This window comes from Xenopus laevis, chromosome 6S, assembly GCF_017654675.1.
Source record: "Xenopus laevis strain J_2021 chromosome 6S, Xenopus_laevis_v10.1, whole genome shotgun sequence".
Classification (NCBI taxonomy): Eukaryota; Metazoa; Chordata; class Amphibia; order Anura; family Pipidae; genus Xenopus; species Xenopus laevis.
The window spans coordinates 13312934-13333252 of record NC_054382.1 but is presented as its reverse complement, the minus strand read 5'-3'; the positions used below and the strand labels follow the sequence as shown (position 1 = coordinate 13333252).

Here is a 20319-nt window from a genome sequence, read left to right as displayed (position 1 = left end):
GGAGAAGCTGGCTGCAGGAAGACAAAATAAGAACCAGTTGCATTTTTTGTACCTACTACTAAATTCTTTTTTTTTTTAATTCACCAAAACTCTTTTGGGGGAATGTAATAAAAGCTGCAAAGAGCAAAAAAAATTGCACAAATAAGAATAACAAATTTGCATTATTATTGCATTGGGAATTTTAATTGTGCATTGCCCACTTTTAAGTGCCTGAAGGTGTCGTAATGTTTTGGAGCAAACAACTTTTTCACCTTCAACAACTTTCTTCCACTGTTGCTAAACAGTTTCCAGGTTTGCAAAGCTATATTAAATTCACACAAAAGGAAAATTTGTTCACACAAAGGCATATCTTTTCCCAGTGTGAATATTTTTTCAGTTGCTGATTTCTATTACATTGCCCCAAAAAATTCAAGATTTAATAAGTGCAAAAACCATGAAAAACTCTAATCCAAAACTGTGCTAAATATAGGCTGTTGAGGTCCCATAGAAGTCAATGGGAGCTGCGCTAATCATATTGGACCATTTTTAATCAATTAGGACTTTTAGAGATCTGTGGATTTTTTTTTCACTAGTAATTACTTTTTATATTTGGACCTTTTAAAAACTTTCTTGGCATTCTTAGTTTTAGAGAAACAGAGTTATATAGTTTCATAGTTTCAAAATGTTTTTAATCCACTAAAATTTGACCTAATAAATAGGCCTCTCAATATCAGGTTTGTATTGAAGTGTACTGTAGCTGGAACCTTGCTGAATCAAGGGAATACCCTTGAGAATGGAGGTGTTGCTGTAGAAGCACCTTCCTTTGAAATCATTTTATTTGGGCTTGCTTTACTTGTGGTCTCAGTGGCCTCCCATCTTGAGACTAAATATTATCTTTACATTAATGCTGTACAGAGAGTCCCTGTGAGCACTGATAGTAATGGGCGAATTTGCGCCATTTTTTTTTTGTGAATTTCCCGCGAAATTCGCAAAACGACGAAAAATTCTCAAAACGGCACCGGCGTCTCGTTTTTGATGCCGGTGTCCGTTTTTTGGATGCCAGCGTCTATTTTTTTGGATGCCGACAAAAAAGCGCTGGCATCCATTTTTTTATGACGCCGGCGAATTTTCGTGCCCGTTTCGTGACTTTATTCGCCGGTGGCAAATCACGCCTGGCGAATAAATTTGCCCATCGCTAATCACTGATCCAATGAAAGAGTTTTCAACTATGCAATGGAAGACTGAAATTCCTATGTAACCCACCAAGAGCACTTTATGGCTCCCATAAGAGTTTCAGAAGTCTTTATGCATGAAAAGTGTTGGTTTAGTCCAGTGGTCCCCAACCAGTAGCTCGTGAGCAACATGTTGCTCTCCAACCCCTTGGATGTTGCTCCCAGTGGCCTCAAAGCAGGAGCTTATTTTTGAATTCCAGGCTTGGAGGCAAGTTTTAGTTGCATAAAAACCAAATGTACTGCCAAACAGAGCCTCCTGTAGGCTACCATTCCATATAGGGGCTACCAAACAGCCAATCACAGCCTTTATGTGACATCCCCCTAGACATTTTCATGCTTGTGTTGCTCTCCAACTGTTTTTTACATTTAAATGTGTCTCACGAGTAAAAAAAGGTTGGGGACCCATGGTTTAGTCAATGGAATCTGATTGACCTTGCCATGGTTTGATCGCTGTTTGTTTGGTCCTTTGAGTGCCAGCTCAACTACTAAACACATGGTTTGATCACTGATGCTTTTGAGTTGTCCTCTTGTGGCCTTGTAAGCTAAACAGAGAAGATCTAATGAAAGTATAAAGAATGCTGCAGGTTTAGTAACCCATAGGAACTAATAAACAACCAGTTTTGGTCAGAGGACTGGTCAGATGTTGGAAAGAAACCTCTAATTGGTTGCTATGAATTACTAGACCTGGGCAAAATTTGTCCTTAAAACATTTGTGCTCAAATATCTTTTTGTGCAGCTTTGTGAAATTAAGATTGCTCTATAAAGTTAATAGAAGTCTATGAGTGCCTTGTACATTTAGAATTCATTTTCATTTTTCAGTGCTGATAGCACGCTCCACAAATAATTGGTTTGGGATCGTTGTATTATTGCCTTCCAAAAGCCCAGCATTGCAGAGATTCTCAGAATAGCAATGCTGTAGTTGAAACAGGAGTCAAGAGAGATGCTGAGTTACTATAAAATGGCTATGTTTTTCCTATATAAAGTAGACTGCTGATAAAATCTGTAAACCCCACACTCCTTTTTGCCTCTATTACCAGAATCATAGAGCATAGAGCTGTGTATAAAAAAAGTTAAAAATACTTGTACTCGTTATTGAACTGCTTCCTTTTCACAGCAAGTTCAACCCAAAAGAGATGGAAAATGAGCCCTTATCTGAAAGTGTATGGTTGCCTCCACTTATTTATATATATTATGAAACAGGGGCTGTACCAAGTGCAGTTTTCTGGCATTCCCAGTGGAAATGATTTCCACTTCTTCCACTATGTTGATACTTAGAAAGTATTAAAAGGCACCAGGTCTAGCAACTCATATCAATCATCAGATCCAATTTAGTAAATGCTTGTGATTGATTGCTATGGATTGCTTGACATGTGGAGACAAGTCAATATTTGCCCCCTCCCATTTTTGACTCCCATCTCAACAATTCACACTGATAACAAATACGTTGGTTGGAAAGACAGCATCTTGATTTACTACCATATATACTGTAATTTACAGCAAACATAAATGTACAAATTATTAACCTCCATGCTTCTTGAACCACATAACTTAATTAATGGTTGTCTGTCTGCTCCATCTGCTAACCAGCTAACTTAACCTCAGCTTTCTCTCTAGTACTAAACTCTCTTGCGCCACCTCCCTCATGGAGGGATTCCCATTAGTGATGGGCGAATCTGCGCCGTTTTGCTTCGCCGAAATTTGCGAAATGGCAAAAAATTAGCGAAACTGCGCCGTCGTCTCGTTTTTGACGCCGGCGCCCGTTTTTGACGCGGCACCTGTTTTTTTTACGCCGGCGCTCATTTGTGACGCCGGCGCCCATTTTTGACGCTGGCGTCTGTTTTTCGAAAAAAAATAATAAAGAATTTTTGCCGCGAATTTTCACAGGCGTTTCGCAAATTTATTCGCTGTCGGCGAATCGCGCAAATTCGCGCCTGGTGAATAAATTCGCCCATCACTAATTCCTATAATTCCAAAAATTCACTGGCACTCATTGCTGGTTCAAGCAGGGATAACCCTTGTGTGTTTTTTTGCAAATGTGCAACGGTTCGGGGTAGTACCCCTTTGTCAAGCAAAGGGGTACTACCCTGAAATGTTGCAGATTTTCATATAAACACACAAGGGGGTATCCCTGCTTGAACCAGCCGTAAGTGCCAGTGAATTTTTGGAATTGTCTATTTGGTAAGTGTGCCGATCCCAGGCAATAATTCTTGAAGGCCAGGGTGTGCGAGCGGCCCATACTATCCAGGGATTCCCATAATCCCTTAGCACACACCCATTTGGAGACCTTCTTCATCATACTAGTCATGTCCATGTCCAATGAGTTAACAATTATAATCTTTCATTGGTTTGTGCATTTTCAATACAGACATGTCAGAGCTGATGTATCATCAGATATACAGGTATAAACAATAGAATTCTACATCTATCTGACAATTCAGCAGTAACAGTGGACGATGTTCGGGTGCCTTCAAAGGCGCTCAATCAAAATTTCCCAACTTGCCTGATCGTCGAGTCGATGATATCCAAGTCTTCTGCTGATATAGGTCTTCTTGTTGCCCACCATGAATGCACCAAATATTGCACGAAACTTTGTTTCATAACATATTATCTGTGCATCTATGGACACCTTTAGGCATGCTTCTGAGGGGGCCCGAGACCCAGTGCAAACTTTGCAGTTTTTATTACATAATTGTATTACACTTATATGGTGCTACTTTTATTAGTCAATTCACATAAGAAAGGAGGTAATCTCAAAATATCACTAGGGCTCCAATTTTGCTTTCAAATGGGTATTGTATTTGCACATTTTATAGAATTGAAAAACTATTTTCATGCCTTTTCGTCTGCATAAAATCCCTCTAAAGCGCATACATGTTACATAGGGGCCGATTCACTAACTTCGAGTGAAGGATTCGAAGTTAAAAAACGTTGAATTTCGAAGTTTTTATTGGGCTTCTTCGACCATCGAATGGGCTACTTCGACCTTCGACTACGACTTCGAATCGAAGGATTCGAACTAAAAATCGTTCGACTATTCGACCATTCGATAGTCGAAGTACTGTCTCTTTAAAAAAAACTTTGACCCCCTAGTTCACCATCTAAAAGCTACCGAAGTTAATGTTAGCCTATGGGGAAGGTCCCCATAGGCTTGGCTAACTTTTTTTGATCGAAGGATATTCCTTCGATCGTTGGATTTAAATCATTCGAATCGTTCGATTCGAAGGATTTAATCATTCGATCGAAGGAATTATCTGCGCTAGGAACTATCTGCGCTAAATCCTTCGACTTCGATATTCGAAGTCGAAGGATTTTAATTCCTAGTCGAATATCGAGGGTTAATTAACCCTCGATATTCGACCCTTAGTGAATCGGCCCCTTAATGTTACAAGTAAAAATGAGCATCTTGTTAATGGATCCTTCTGCTGTCTTTTTTCATACACTTCTGATATTATTTCTTATTAGTCCTAATCCAGTTATTTAAAGCATGTTAAAAATTATAAATCAGTGTTACACTTAATTATGTGTCATCATAACTTTAAAAAAACTGCAGTTATTGAAAAATTCACACAAAACAGCCCAAACACGAAGTAATGTAACTCCTTAATGAAAATTGATCCCAGAGTCATGGAAACTGATATCCGTAACTGAACAGAACAGATTATTTATAGACCCCGATGCAAAGCACTTTATTAGAATAATAAAATACTAGAAATAAAAAAGGCTAACAAAAAGGACCTTTTATGGGAAGGCATAGATCACCTTTGACTAGGGTTTCCAGACTTTGAAGGTTCTATGGAGCCAGAAATAGGTTAGTTAAAGCAACAAATTACTGATTATTTTTTGTGTAATAGAAATTTCTTCATGACTGCCCAATCTATAGCTCACAGTATCCTACCAAAGCAAAGAGGTTTAACAAGAGCTCTTTCTCGAGTGGGGGACATAGTCTTCATTTCTGGGGCCTCTTTAATATATCTAGAGACTTGATATATGAGTTTAAGATGTTGCTGATGCCTTATTTGATTACCAGAAAGGTTTGATAATATATTTTGTAGTCATATATTAAGGAAGTTTTTTAGACTGTACAGAAGGAATTTAATTTTTATGTGAAGCATATTATACAGGGCCTCAAACCCCTCTTGTAGGTCCAGAACCCCCTCAATTTATAATGAAGTTACAGCTTTAGAAAAAAAACCATTGTATTTATTTTCAAGTAGGGTTTCATCTAATAAAGCAAGTAACTGGCCTTTGGGCTGAGTCCTCCCTCTTGCCACTGTACCAAACCCCTCCAGATGGTGCAAACCCATTGTAACCACTGATATGATGTGACTGTTTTTATGACCACCAAGTCACAAGGCATTGAGATAAGGCTTTTGATTTCTGTTGGAAGGGTAAGGACAGTGGACCTTAAGAGCAGAACAACTAACTTTTGTGGTTACTTGTCTAATTTGTGCTGTTTGACTAAGAAAGGACTTCTGGTACATTTCCCATTATGAGTTTAAGCTATGTAATAGGCACTTCCCTGACATTATCCTCACATTAGTATTGTGCATGACTTGCTTTTCCACAGCCCCTAAAATGTAATCGTATACTGTACAGAGCAGGGATGTGGTAAGTCAGAATGATCAAGGAAACACTCAAACATCCAGTGAAATGAATGCCTCTATCTTTTTTCATCTCTATTCACAAATACCCAATAAAAATGGCTGTACTTTAAATCAGCCTCTAGATAGTCACAGACCTTCTTTGAATTCAGGAGCCATCCATATATTTCCAATATAGGAAGCATGGGCTGGGTAGAATATAGTGTGGTCTGGGCTGAGCAACAATGGTCTGAGCAGAATAGATCTTGGGCAAAAAATTTCCTTGTTTCGATCTGGGCAAAATGACATCTCTTCACATACAGCTAGAAAAAAGGAATTAAAATTTTCACAAGCTACCAGATGGCTTAACATTTGAGAGAGAGATACAGCAATTGGTCACTTTTGGGGAGGCTAAACGTTCCGATATCTACACTATTCTCTATCTGTGGTTAAAACTTTAGCCAGTAACAATACTGCATAGTTTGTTCAAAAGGTTTGACCAGTGATCCCCAACCAGTAGCTGGTGCCCCAACCTCTTGGATGTTGCTCCCAGTGGCTTCAAAGTAGGTGCTTATTTTTGAATTCCAGGCTCACAGATGAAAAAGGTTGTGGATACCTGGGTTAGACCAACTTATAGTGAATGACAGCGCTAAACCTTCAAGGTTATACCAACCTATAAACAATGACAGCATTGATCATTCATAAGGCCTGCCCAACCTGTAGCAAGCAGCAGCACTGAACATTAATAAGGTTAGACCCAACTGTAGGCAATAACATTACTGCACATTCATACGAATAGACCAGCTTGTAGCCATTGACAGCACTGATTATCCATAAGGCGTGATTAATGTGCACCTTTAAACACGACCATGACCAAGGCAACCTATAGTCAATCAAAGCATTCAAAAGTCAGCAGATCTCACTGCCAACAAAACAGGATAGGCATGAAATGAAAGTCCTACATCCAATGTATAAGAAAATATCTCTCTGTTGGTTCTTGAAGAAATTCCATAACGACAATTCAAAAACAAAAAAGACAAAAATGAATGGCTATTTTAAGCATGTATAAACATAAGAGACAGTAGAAAGGGTATTCATTTTTCCCTCTATATTTAAATACCAGTGTAACAGATGCTAGTTTAGTTCACACATGAATGTTTCAGTAAAGCAAAATACCATTTATTTTCTTTTGTTCCACCTAGAGAAATGCATTCACTTCACTATTTCTCCTTGCCTCGATTTTATTTCTGTAGCAAAATAAATAGAAAATGCCATTGTTGATTAACAAATAATTCTTTACACTCAGCAGAGCAAAACTGATCTTTTGTTATGCACAGTAGGGATCCATGATAAGTAGTAATTAACCCTTGCTGTAATGTAGCGGGAAGGCATTGCTTTTTGCGGCAGAGAAGATTATTTTTCATTAACCTTCACAAGCAAAGAAAAATCTTTACTTAGTATAATTTTTTTAATGTATATTAGTATCCCCGGTTCATTAATAGGAATATCTATGCTGGCGTCCTTTTGATTAATGTCTTCAAGATAATAAATTGTATAATATACCTGGCTAATTCCCAGAGCAGGCCTTCCAGTAATGAACTGGTCATCTGACCCTTGAGCTCTAACTGAACGCAATACATTGAAATAAATGAATTTCAAGATGTACAACCTTGAATGGGAAATGCATGACCTTGGAAATGGCAGATGATTTCTGAGGATCACAGTAGCTGTAATTTATCAACAGCAGGAGTGCCCAAAGCTGATGTAAATTAACTTTTTTTTATCTTGTAATTCTTCTGCAACATCAATGATGAAAATGATGTGTATTCATGTTGGCTATGCTCTTTTCTATCATTTACACATTTCATGTTCTGTTGGAGGCAGTCGCTCGATGTTTGGAATACTATTTGCAGCCGGGTATCGATTTGCCACAATGGTTTTTGTTCCATCTACCTCCTGTTAAAATTATTTTCAAAGTAATGCCCAGGTTAATGTATCCAGATTGTGTCAGGAGAGTAACAGGGGCCAATTCACCAAGCTCGAGTGAAGGATTTGAAGTAAAAAAACTTAGAATTTCAAAGTGTTTTTTGGGCTACTTCGACCATAGAATGGGCTACTTCGACCTTCGACTTCGAATTGAAGCATTCGAACTAAAAATCGTTCGACTATTCGACTATTCGATAGTCGAAGTACTGTCTCTTTAAGAAAAAACTTCGACCCCCTAGTTCGCCACCTAAAAGCTACCGAACTCAATGTTAGCCTATGGGGAAGGTCCCCATAGGCTTGCCTAAGTTTTTTTGGTCGAAGGATAATCCTTCGATCGTTGGATTAAAATCCTTCGAATCGTTCGATTCGAAAGATTTAATCGTCCGATCGAACGATTATTCCTTTGATCGTTCCATCAAAGTATTTTGCGCAAAATCCTTCGACTTCGATATTCGAAGTCGAAGGATTTTCATTCACAGTCAAATATCGAGGGTTAATTAACCCTCGATATTCGACCCTTGGTGAATTTGCCCCTAAGTGTATGGAGATCGGTGAACAGGCACTTGTTGATAATTCATTCAAAAAGGAGACCTACAGTATGAAGCAATACGCACTGGTTTAAATGCAATGTTCCCCCATTAATAATCTGTCTTTCTTCAAAGGTATTGCCATGTATTCACTTACATCTAAGTTAACTTAAGTGAATTTATATATTGATGGCCAATGACCCCATGAGTTTGGGTTGCATGGGTCAATGAAAGTGCAAACTTCTATCTTTAGTCTGTTGTCTTGTTGACACTCTGATAACTGTAATTAAATAATTCATGTGTGTAGCCAAACTGCAAACAATGGGTCAGCTGAAATGTTTGACTATGTGTGGCTAATTTGAGAGTTTTATGCAATTATATTTAGGAAATAACCCACCCTCTTGATTTTAACAGACCATCTGACAATACCCTCCTTCTCTAAATGCAACCCATGCTTATTATCTCCCGATCAATCAATCAAAGGCTTAATAAAGCACAAACATCAGTTTGTTCATGTCTAGATCTTAAGCCACGAAGAACTGCAAGCTCTGTATTCATAGTTATATAGTAACATAGTAAGTTAGGTTAAAAAAAGACACACGTCCATCAAGTTCAACCTGTTTAGCCTGTATATAACCTGCCTAACTGCCAGTTGATCCAGAGGAAGGCAAAAAGCTCCATTTGAAGCCTCTCCATTTTGCCTCAGAGGGGCAAAAAATTCCTTCCTGACTCCAAGATGGCAATGGGACTAGTCCCTGGATCAACTTGTACTATGATCTATCTCCCATAACCCTGTAACACCATCCAACCCCTTCTTATACCTATCTAATGTATCAGCCTGTACCACTGATTCAGGAGAGAATTTCACATCTTCACAGCTCTCACTGTAACAAACCCCCTTCTGAATATTTAGCCGGATCCTCCTTTCTTCTAATCGGAATATGAAGTAATTGATCCCGTAACAGGATCATTACAAATATCTCCAAATAGGACACCTTCTAAACCCATATCAAAAAAACATTCATCGACAACATACGCCTTTTGAACAACTATTCTTTTACACTGCAGGACAAAAGAAAGGCCTATCTAAAGTCTATAAAATAATCTCAACCGACTCAACAGAGGTGAAAACAACTCATATTCAGAAATGGGAACAAGACCTCGAGATAACTTGCACATTACCACAATGGATCCAAGCAGCCAATACAGCCTATAAATACTCTAAATGCACCAACCACATAGAAAACCAGAGAAAAATTATTTTTAGACGGTACAAAACACCCTCTGTCCTCAACAAAATGTACCCGGACACCTCAGGCAATTGCTGGAGGTGCAAGACAATAAAAGGGACTTTGTTCCATATTTGGTGGTCATGCCACTTAATGGCTCCCTTCTGGAAAGAGGTCTCACGATTATTACAGGAAGCTACCCCAACCCCGATGGCACTAACTCCATCACTAGCGCTGTTAAACCATGGATTAAACCAAATTAGCGAATTTCGCGCGAAATTCGCGAAACGGCGCCGGCGTCTCGTTTTTGACGTCGGCGCCCGTTTTTGACGCCGGCGCCCGTTTTTGGCGCCAGCGTCCGTTTTTTCCGCCGGCGAATTTTTGCCGCGAATTTTCACGGGCGTTTCGCGAATTTATTCGCTGGCGGCGAAACGCGCAAATTCGCCGCAAATTCGCGCCTGGCGAATAAATTCGCCCATCACTACCTATGAAAAATCTACAGTAACAAGCGCTCAACAACTAACAAAAGAAACCATCACCTACCATAAATGGCAAAAGTGGAAACTATTACAACAATAACATACTAGCAGAGACTAAATACAGTGATTAACAGGAATAGCCTTCTAAAGTAGTAGCTCCACCGAAAATGTACTAAATAAACATGAAGGAACATTACCTCCCCTTCCCCCCCTCTTTCTTACTCCCCCCCCCCTTACTTACACGCTCATTCTTCTCTCTACGTCTTCCTTCAAATGTTGATTGATTTATTTTGAATCTGAAAAACTCAATAAAAAAGTTAAATTGAAAAAAAAAGAAGTAATTGAACGTTGTGTAATAAGGAACACCAAACTGCACCTACAGTATCCAATGGCCACTTCAAAGCTTCAAAGTGTAGGGTACAATGGGCAGTACAATAGTGTCTTCAGCAGGCTGTCAATTATTCTATGTTCCTGTGCAACTATCTCACATTGTATCAATGCACAGAACTTTAACACCCCTATGTAATTGGCGGATAAATGAACATTGCTTCCCAACTGGCTGGATTTTTTTACATTGTTGCCCAGGTAGAATGTGTGGTGTCCAGGGTGCAGGCTCCATCACTGGAAATGGGGGTACCAGACAGTATGACATTTATGGAGCTTTATTTTGCACTGACTGCTTTAAATTCTCAAAAAGATGTCCATGTGATTGAGAAAGAAAGTGCAAATGATGCTATTGTATTTTTTAATTTTTTTTTTCTTTTGTTTCATAGGTACAAGCAGCACAGAAGTAAAGGAAAACCGAAATATAGGGAACAGAGACGATCACACTTTGTCATTAAGTGACAGACCAAAGGTAGGACCACCCAGAATGAAAAGGAAAAGACCTTTGGAGGAAGGAAATGGAGGACATTTCTGTAAGCTGCAAATCATCCTGAAGAAACTTTCATGGTCTGTAACTCCCAAAAATGCCCTTGTCCAGCTCCATGAGTTAAAACCAGATTTGCAGTATAGATTTGTTTCTCAGACTGGTCCTGTTCATGCTCCAGTATTTTCTGTGGCTGTGGAAGTAAACGGACTCACATTTGAGGGAACTGGGCCTACAAAAAAGAAAGCAAAGATGAGGGCAGCGGAGCTGGCTTTAAAATCATTTGTGCAGTTCCCAAATGCTTGCCAGGCTCATTTTGCAATGGGAAACTGTATGAGCCCATCAACTGACTTTACATCTGACCAGGCAGATTTTCCAGACACGCTGTTCAAGGAATTTGAACCGTCTACACACAGAGAACATTTCTCAGGCTATAGCCCAGTTAATAATGAACTGCTTTCTAGCGCATATCGGCATGGGAGATTAATCTGCCATACATTGGATTTAATGGGCCATGCTAAGCAAAACAAGCACAAGATGGCATCCCCAGCTGAGAGAGAGAAGAACCCAGTGGTGATGCTAAATGAACTGCGACCTGGGCTGAGGTATGTCTGCCTCTCAGAGACTGTGGAGAAACAGCACATCAAGCGTTTTGTGATGGCAATGAGAGTTGATGGGAGAACATTTGAAGGTTCAGGACGTAGCAAGAAACTGGCAAAGGCCCAAGCAGCCCAGAATGCACTACAGGACCTGTTTAACATTCGCCTGACCACTCACATACCTAACAGAAGTAAATGTAACCATTTGCCACAGGTGAGTTGAGATACTTCGTCTAGTAAAAAAGTGTTTATAGTTTCTGACAGGCCTGCACTGTGAGCGTTGTGTTTGTAGGAGTTATTGTGGTTTTACTTTATAAGCTCTTTAATATTGACATGCAATCATTTAATTTCGTTACATTTGCTATGGAGAGAGAAGCCCAGTTCCCAATAGCAAGGCTTTTGCTTTTGTGTCGGAGTTTACACTAAAGCTACAATGCAAATTGTTTCTGCTGTTAATACCAAAACAATGCAAAAACTATACATTTTTACTGATCTACTACTTATTACTATCAAAGATATTCTTTGAAGCCCACAGTGTATTTATTATTACAGGGTAATATGCAAAGCTTGCTTGGTTTTTTTTTTTTTTGCACTTTGCCAATTATTTCTAACCAATTCCACACAAATTCTCGACTCACCAAATTAATAGTTGCAGGGCTTTAATGTATACAGCACCAGCTGGGTTATCCAGCAATGTAAATATATGGGATGACATTTCAGGTACACAGAGGCCCAGTCAGCCCACACAGAGGCCCAAACAGCCTCCACCAGCCCACTAAATACTGACTTTCTATGGCAACTTATAGCAGCCCCTCTGGCATTTGCCAGAACCCACAGTCCGGGCCTGGAGAACACTATTCTTAAGCTGGCCATAGATGCAAAGATCCGATCGTACGAATCATCGTACGATCGGACTTTCCCATCTCCCGACCCGCCACTAACCATTCAGATCAAAGTCTTTACCAGTCAGATTAGTTAAAGAACAGATCAGCAATGTTCTGCCCCTGACAGCAATCGTACGATATCTATGTCCAACCAAAAATCTGTCTCAAGTGGAACCGCCCCACAGGTTATGGTAACTCCTGGTAACTTTAATAGCCTAAATTCCAGTTTTCAATTGCACTCTCTGCACTAGCGACGGGACCACCCCTGGATCTCCGGGGAAGGAGGCAGCAGCAGGAAAACTGCCTCAGGCAACAGAGGGGTCAGGATCACCCCTGACAGTTATTTCATCTCTCATCATCTGCGTGTAGATGCAGATAGCAACCATTGTCTTGGTTCTAGTCTCCTGTGCATAAGAATCAAGGGGCTCCATTTGCTTTTCCCCTTACTGGTCTTGAACGTGTGTTAATGCAGTGTCTGACTGGCTCACCAGGATACCAGGAAAACTCCTGGTGGACTCTGGTGTCAGTGGAACCTCCTGTTACCCAACCATTTTGCCTTGTACGCACATGTCTCTGTTATTCATCTTTTCTGTACAAAGAGGAGAAATGGAGTCATTGCTAGATGATAGCAGGTAACATGACTAGAATAAGGAAGCTGAATACGGAGAAGAGGTCAATTATGCAAAGAATGGGCAGATAGTCCAAGGTTCCCTGGTAAATGATTAGTGATGGTCGAATCTCACCCGTTTTGCTTCACAGAAAATTCACGAAGCAGAGTAAAATTTGCCAAATAAATGGACAACAATTGTTTTTCATCCATGGGAGTCTATGGGCATATTTTGCAAGACTAAACCTTGGGAAAAATATTTCTCATCACTTTAAATAATCCCGTATATTCTGATTTTCATTGTAGCTTGTATTCTTCTCCCTGTCTTTTAACTCTGGGTCCCCGGCTGTTGCTCATTTGTTACCTGCCCAGTCAAAGTCCCTGAAGTGTATGTGTGGGGGGGGGATTTTAAATGTGAGGGGACACCAGTGGGATGGTAATGTAAAAATAGTGACAAAGCCTGGCTAGATCTTAGAAACCATAGCAACCTCTCAGTTTTTACAATCGTTGGTAAGTAATGAAATAATGAAAGTAAAATCTGATTGGCTGCCATGGGGTTCCAGACTTTAGTGAAGATACATTTACCCATTAGTCAGGTAGGTTATCACAGAGCCAGTCGTTAACACCATAAAGTCATGATTGGCATCTGCATGTTGACGGCAGGCACCAAATACGATCAAATGTTCTTAGTTTATGGGTATTTTCCTTCTACAAAAGGGGGGTTGTGGGAGCACCCGCATTGCTAAGTAAAAATATATAGAAGTATAAGGGAAGTGCTACTGGCATATCCAAATGGGTCAGTGCACATTCCCTGGTCTCTGTCTAAGTAATTCAGTATAAATGCAAATGCATGTGTTCACAAAGACAGGGGTTTTTAGTTACAAAGTTATGATCATAAAGTTGAAAAGCCACCATACCACGTCAAGGTAAACCCCATATGGTGGTCCCTAACTGGTTTACCTACCAGTCATAGTATTGAGGATCCTGTGTCTCTCTGCATAATAAATAGCATTAGTAAAGTAAAAGTCTGCTGAACCTTCCTTCTAGCCATATCAATAGCTGATTGAGCCTCAGGTAGGGCATCATTTGGGTTGGAAAATGGACTGCTAATTCAGTCAAGAAAGCTTATCTGCTACATATAAACAGTTTTAATCTACATTTCTGCAAAAACCTAGTGAATAGACCTTAAGTGCATTCAAACAATTATAAAGGCATGCACGTCGATTCCCAGCTTGACGGCAGTTATAACATTAGCACAGCACAAAATAACACAAATACATGGCTGCAAGTGATCTGTTAGGTATCTATTGTAAAGCCATTACTTAAATAATACAGTATCTCTGACCCCCACATGAGTACACGAGGTCTCACAGACGCACGGTGGAAATCCAATGGGTAAATAAACAGACAACTGGTTACAGAAGATAATAATAATTCTGCCATTACTCACAGAATGCTGATTTGTGCTCAGACCTGACAAGCTCTATCATGCTGTGTCTCACCAAAACAGCACAACCTATCCCATTAGCAAATACGCACAGCTGAGTGGCTTTAAATTTTAACTACAAAATAGATTTTATAGAGATTGTTGTCTGGAAACAAATAGCTTAGCAGAAACAATAATGCCGATTGCTGTTGCCAGCAATAAGAAGCACTCTACAGAAGCAGAACTCCAGCTTCCATTCCCATTTATCTTAAGGCAAGAGGAATAATCTGAATGCGGAGCCGTTCCATCGCTCGTTCTATGATTATCTTACAGAATGCCTGATGTTGCATTATGGTGAAAAATGGTCCTCACTGTTCTGTGTCAATGCCACCTGTTTTTAACGCGAACGGAAGAACATGAAGAATGAAGATGTGTTTCGGATTCCCTTAGTCTTTAATTCCCTTTTCTTTAACTAAGAAAGCCGAAACTTTTAAACTTTCACAGCGTCTCATTATTCTAATTGTGGTTATGGGAGAGGGAATTGGCTTTGATTCACAGTAACTATTTGGAGAAGTCAATGAGTTCATCTCTCACGATGATGAAAGGGACAAGATCACTACTTTATTTAATTCTGTGCGTTTTATCCATGAGTTTACAAAAGCAAGAAACCTTCGTATTTTAATTGAAAAGCTGTATTTTAATTGCTTGAAGGAGAATACGCTTGCCTAGCCAACAGCCTTGCTGTCTGTAAATGCAGCCACTGGCTTTATATGTATTTTCTCCTGCCATAGACATATGAAAGTAAAAGAAATGAACTCTTAGAACAAACTTGACTCTAGGATCAGTCCAATTGACCTTTTGGAGTTAAGCTGGCCATAGATGTTGAGATTTTTAAAAGATCAGATCCTGATCATGAGACCACGATCTTCTCAGAACCATCGTACGAATTGACCATCAACTAAAAAGACCAATTTGCCAGGAAAACAAAGGGGAGTTGCCTGCTTGGCCCTGCAAACATAGATAGATTGCACTGGGACCGACAAAGATTTTTTGACCTGGCCGATCAATTTCCCGACAATCGTAAGATGTACGATCGTTCAAATACAGGCCCGGACTGGCAATCTGTGGGTTCTGGCAAATGCCAGAGGGACTGCTATAAGGTCCAATAGAAAGTCAGTATTTAGTGGGCTGGTGGGGGGTGTTTGGGACTCTATGTGGGCTGATTGGGCCTCTGTGTACCTGAAATGCTAGGGCCTATTTAAATTCTCAGTCCGGACCTGTTCGAATACCACTAACCACACAATAATTTCGAAGGATTGGTCGGGCTTCCCTAAAATCGGTCGTTCGGCAAGAAGAATCGTCGCGTCTATGGGGAAGAAATTCTGTTCCCTGGAGGTAATTTCAAAACCTAAAGTTGTGGATCAAGTAGACATTAGGCAGGTAATTTTTGTGGACAGTTCTGAATCATGAATCCCAAAAGGATGGTACTTACAGGGAAAAAAAGGGTTTGAGCTGATTAAGCGCATGTTGGGTATAACCGGGTACGACCAGATGGATTGTTGTCAAATGCTGGGCGGTACTGTATGTTGATCTTGTTTTTAACATCACCCAGATAGGCATTGGCATTGGCATGAACATGAAAGCTATTTTATAAAATGTATATAAAATAACACTAGAAACGCTATGCTAGGCCCCTTTATTCAAATACTTCTATAACATCTTAGCTTTGATAAACATAATATCCATATGGATTTTCTTGGCAGTCAATTATTTCCAATTTGAATCTCTCATAATATTAATCACTTGACTATCATCATTTCCCTTTATTTCTTCCCTGACAAGTATTTCAAACTCGCAGAAGTAAATCTTGCCCGCAATCTGCATTACCTGATAAATACGATTCCCCGTACTTTATTATCCCACAATGAAGAATGTTGATATCATTCTGACACACAGTTTTTCATTTCAGAAGCATCAAGGTCACCCTAACTGCCTCTGACCAGCTTACAGATTGTTTTTTACTAATCTCCCTCCCTTATTAATCCATCTCACTCAACATAAACAGCATTTCAGCCTCAGCAGAGCACAGCCAGTAATTAATATTCCCACGCCAAATTAAAAATATGGAACAATCAAATACAGAATGGTTACACATTAACCCAAAAAGATTCTGACTTTTAAGTGTAAAAAAATCACTGTGGTATTGCTTAGCACTAATCGCTGTGCTGTGTGGGAATATATTAGAAGTGATTTAACATGTTCTTGTTCTGATACAATATGGCAGATCATTGGATAGCAGGCCCGAGGCTTCCCTATTGCACTTTGGCGGTTCATTTGGGTAAATGGGTAAGATAAGCTCATTCTCATTCACTCTGTGAATCATATTGCAAAGAGCACAAATGGGATTTGCAATATTCTGTAATTCCTTCTTTATTCCAAAATTGCATTTGAGGGTAGTAACTCAATTGGAAGCTTTCTAAAGATCAACTTGAGCGCCCTGGAGTTTCCACAGAAACATTATTATCTTAATGCTGGCATATTCAACATTGTTTTTTGGATGTCTAGTTATAGAAAACATTTGCTAAGATGATCAGCATGTAAGGGCAGAGACACACGCTCAGATTCGGGGAGATTAGTCGCCCAGCGACAAATCTCCTCATCTTCGGCAATCAGAGCTCTTCATTTTGGGAAAGTTGCCTCACGAGGAAACTTCGGCCTCTGAGCGCCATCCCACCGGCGATTGAGATTCTAGCTGGCAAGAGGCAGTTCGGGGAGTTTAGTCGCTCCAAAGTTGCTGGGCGACTAATCTCCCCGAATTTGAGGGTGTGGCTCTGCCCTAAGGAGACAGAATAACGTTTAATTAGCAGACAGGAGGACGTGTCTGCTTTTTGTAAAGGGGTAAAAATTAAGAATTGATGTTTACAATGTACATAGTTAGTAATATGCAGGGCTAGCCAGCAGGTGATAAAGACAATAAGGGGTTGTTTACCAATGTACATTCAAGTGCATTGGGTGCTCCAAATTGGACACAATGGAAAACACATATTGACGGAATTCATTAAGCTCCTGCAATTACACATTGTTGCCAATGCACCCGTTCTGCCCTTTCTGATGAATGGTGTTCAGATGCCCTTTTCCACACAGAGGACCCTGGAATTATTTGCACACTTGATCTGGATCATTCAGTGTATCATTGCTGTGTGCCATTATATTTTACTATTCGTTATGTTATTTTAACTTTCTTTCTTCCTTTCTGAGATATATGTAATTGAGGGTTCTATTAAGTGTCGGTCTAAGAAAGAACACAATCCCCTTAAGAGACATAAGTTCTCATAACAGTCATTTTTTTTTTAATTCGGCACAGTTGTATAATTGCTGCAGTTTAGAAAATAATGCATACCATATGGTGTAAATCTAAGGAGCAGGTGTTACGGACCCTCATGTACAAATGCAAGAGCTTGGAACAGCGTTGCCTCGATCTGTCATTAGGGCAAACTGTACACATGTTGTGTTTCGTCTAGAATTCATTTCTGTAATAGAGAAGGAAAAGCAATGATTAAAGTGCTTATGAAATACAGGTATTTATGGAACCGAGTTATACAAAATAAGAAAGGTAAATTGAAAATTACGTGCAGTAGATGTATGGATAATTGCTGGAAAAGATTATATTATTGGTAGGGCTTCAATGGCCATTGAGTTCCATGATATCGGTTTATTACACTATAGTGTTAGACTTTGTGACAAGCATTCCTGAAGGAGCACTATGGGGTGCACTTTTGGCCTCTTACTTGTATCTGGGGGCATAATGAATTACCACTTATATGGCCTAAAGTATGTGAACAACCATTCGAAAACTGAGGGGATTAAAGTGAAGCCAGTCTTCACTTTGCTGTTAGAACAGCCTTCTTCTGGGAAGGCTTTCCACTCTATGGGGCAGATTTACTAAAGGGTGAAGCAGCCGTTGCTAGCAAAAATTAGCCAGAAATCCAATCAGCAGGGACATCGCCCATTAACTAACAGGCATAAACGACAATTCACTAGAGAAATTGCCCATCGCTAGCGAAGTTTTGTGCCCTATTGTCAGGCGAATCTTTGATCAGACGAACAATCATTACTCCTCAAATTCACTAAAGTGCCAGTTTTACAGAACGTTACCCTTTTCGCAAGAGTTTCCTTCACCACCTTAGACCTGGCGAACTGATAAGATGAAGCTACATCCTCCTCAATCTTATGTCAGTGACATCATATCCTGTATGCCGGAAAGTCATAAAAGTTCTAAAAAAAAAAACCTGACTTTTTTCAGATATTAAAACTGGATTGCCTTCAAAAGTTCTAACTATTAAAAATGTGTATGTTAACAATTTTTTTTAAACAATTTGAGGGTCATGCCATATTTGTTTTAGGGTGGGCTCATGTCTAGGACATTAGAGGATCTCTTTTGTCTTTATTTTGCTTCCTTGGACATGTGTAATAATAAGTGGCCACTTCAAGCATTTGCCCCAACATCTCTAATAAAGACGTATATATGACCTATATGTACCTGCCCTATTCAAATTGACCTAAGGTGGCCATACACGGGCCGATAAAAGCTGCCGACAGAGCGAGTCGGCAGCTTATTGGCCCGTGTATGGGGGCCCCCGACGGGCTTCCCCGATCGAGATCTGGCCGAAAGTCGGATGGGGTTAAAAATCCCGTTGGATCGCGGCCGCATCTGTTCGTTGATGCGGTCCCGCAATCCGACCGACCGACCGTTTGCGAACAAGGTGGGCATATCGGAGGGAGATCCGCTCGCCAAACGAGCGGATCTATCCGTGTATGGCCACCTTTAAGCATAAGAGCACTAATGAAGTTTCGCTAGGCAGAAACAAAGATTAGGACTTAGGTTAGGACTAGTTCACTATGAAATGTTTGTGTTAACGCTAGTGAAACTTCGCCAATGTCGGCTACAGAGACGCAACTTAGCATTTTAGTGAATTAGCATAGTGGTGATGAATTTACGCCTGGGAAAGTGGTGCAAAGCCTTTGCAGGCAAAAATTTGCCCTTTAGTGAATTCCCCCCAAAGTTGGAACAAAGTTGGAACATTGTTGGTGAGATTTGCTTCCACAAATATGTAAGAAATTGAGCACTGATATTGGGGCTCACAGTCAGCTTCTTCATCCATGATGTTTACTTGGGTTCAGGACAGGTCAGTCTTTGCAGGTCAGCCAAGTTCTTCCACTACAACGTCTACAAACAATTCCAGACCTTACTAAGTGCGTTGGGTTATTACCCTGGTGAAACAGGAAACAACTTTTGCCAAACACTGAATTTTCAAGATTGTCATTGAATAATGTAGTGACACCTGTGTCAGCGAATGATGTGGCTTCAATGGCCAATTCCACTTATAAGATGGGGTATCCACATGGTTGGCCATATAAAATATTTGTATAGTATAGTAAAGTCTGTTTCGCGTGAACCAGGCGTGTAATTGTCTCAGTCAATAAATATCAGAGGATGTTATTTGCCAAAGCTTTTTCCAGACTCTGAATTTAAATTAATGGCTGTCATAATCAATTAACTCTATTTGTTGTTTTCATAAACTTGCCGGAAATCTAATAAAAACAAAATAAATAAATAGCTACCTACTACTGACCATTATTTTAAGTAACACTAATGCTTGTCTGTATATTGTCTAGAATGTATTAAATCAAGAGCAGAGGAAGGGCAATTAATACCAATTTCACCCAGGGTCTTTCCTAGCAATGCATTCAACCACAGCAGTTGTCATAATCAAGAACAACCCAGTGCCCTGGAGAGTTTATTGCAGAGGTAGAAATTAAATATTAGTATTTGCTATAGATAACATATTGGCTAGAAATGTTGTACATTATGTTTTGTGCTTCTATACCAGCCCAAGGCAACCACAGCCCTTTAGCAGTAAAG

General features: G+C 39.9%; 1 protein-coding gene across 1 annotated transcript in view; it reads left to right on the top strand.

Moving 5' to 3' along the window:
* adarb2.S (adenosine deaminase, RNA-specific, B2 (inactive) S homeolog) overlaps nucleotides 1–20319 on the top strand; it is a 348099-nt gene that overhangs the window by 254390 nt on the left and 73390 nt on the right. The window contains exon 3 of the mRNA XM_041567373.1: nucleotides 10786–11693. Coding sequence (XP_041423307.1) covers nucleotides 10786–11693 — 908 coding nt within the window. The remainder of the gene's footprint in view (nucleotides 1–10785; nucleotides 11694–20319) is intronic.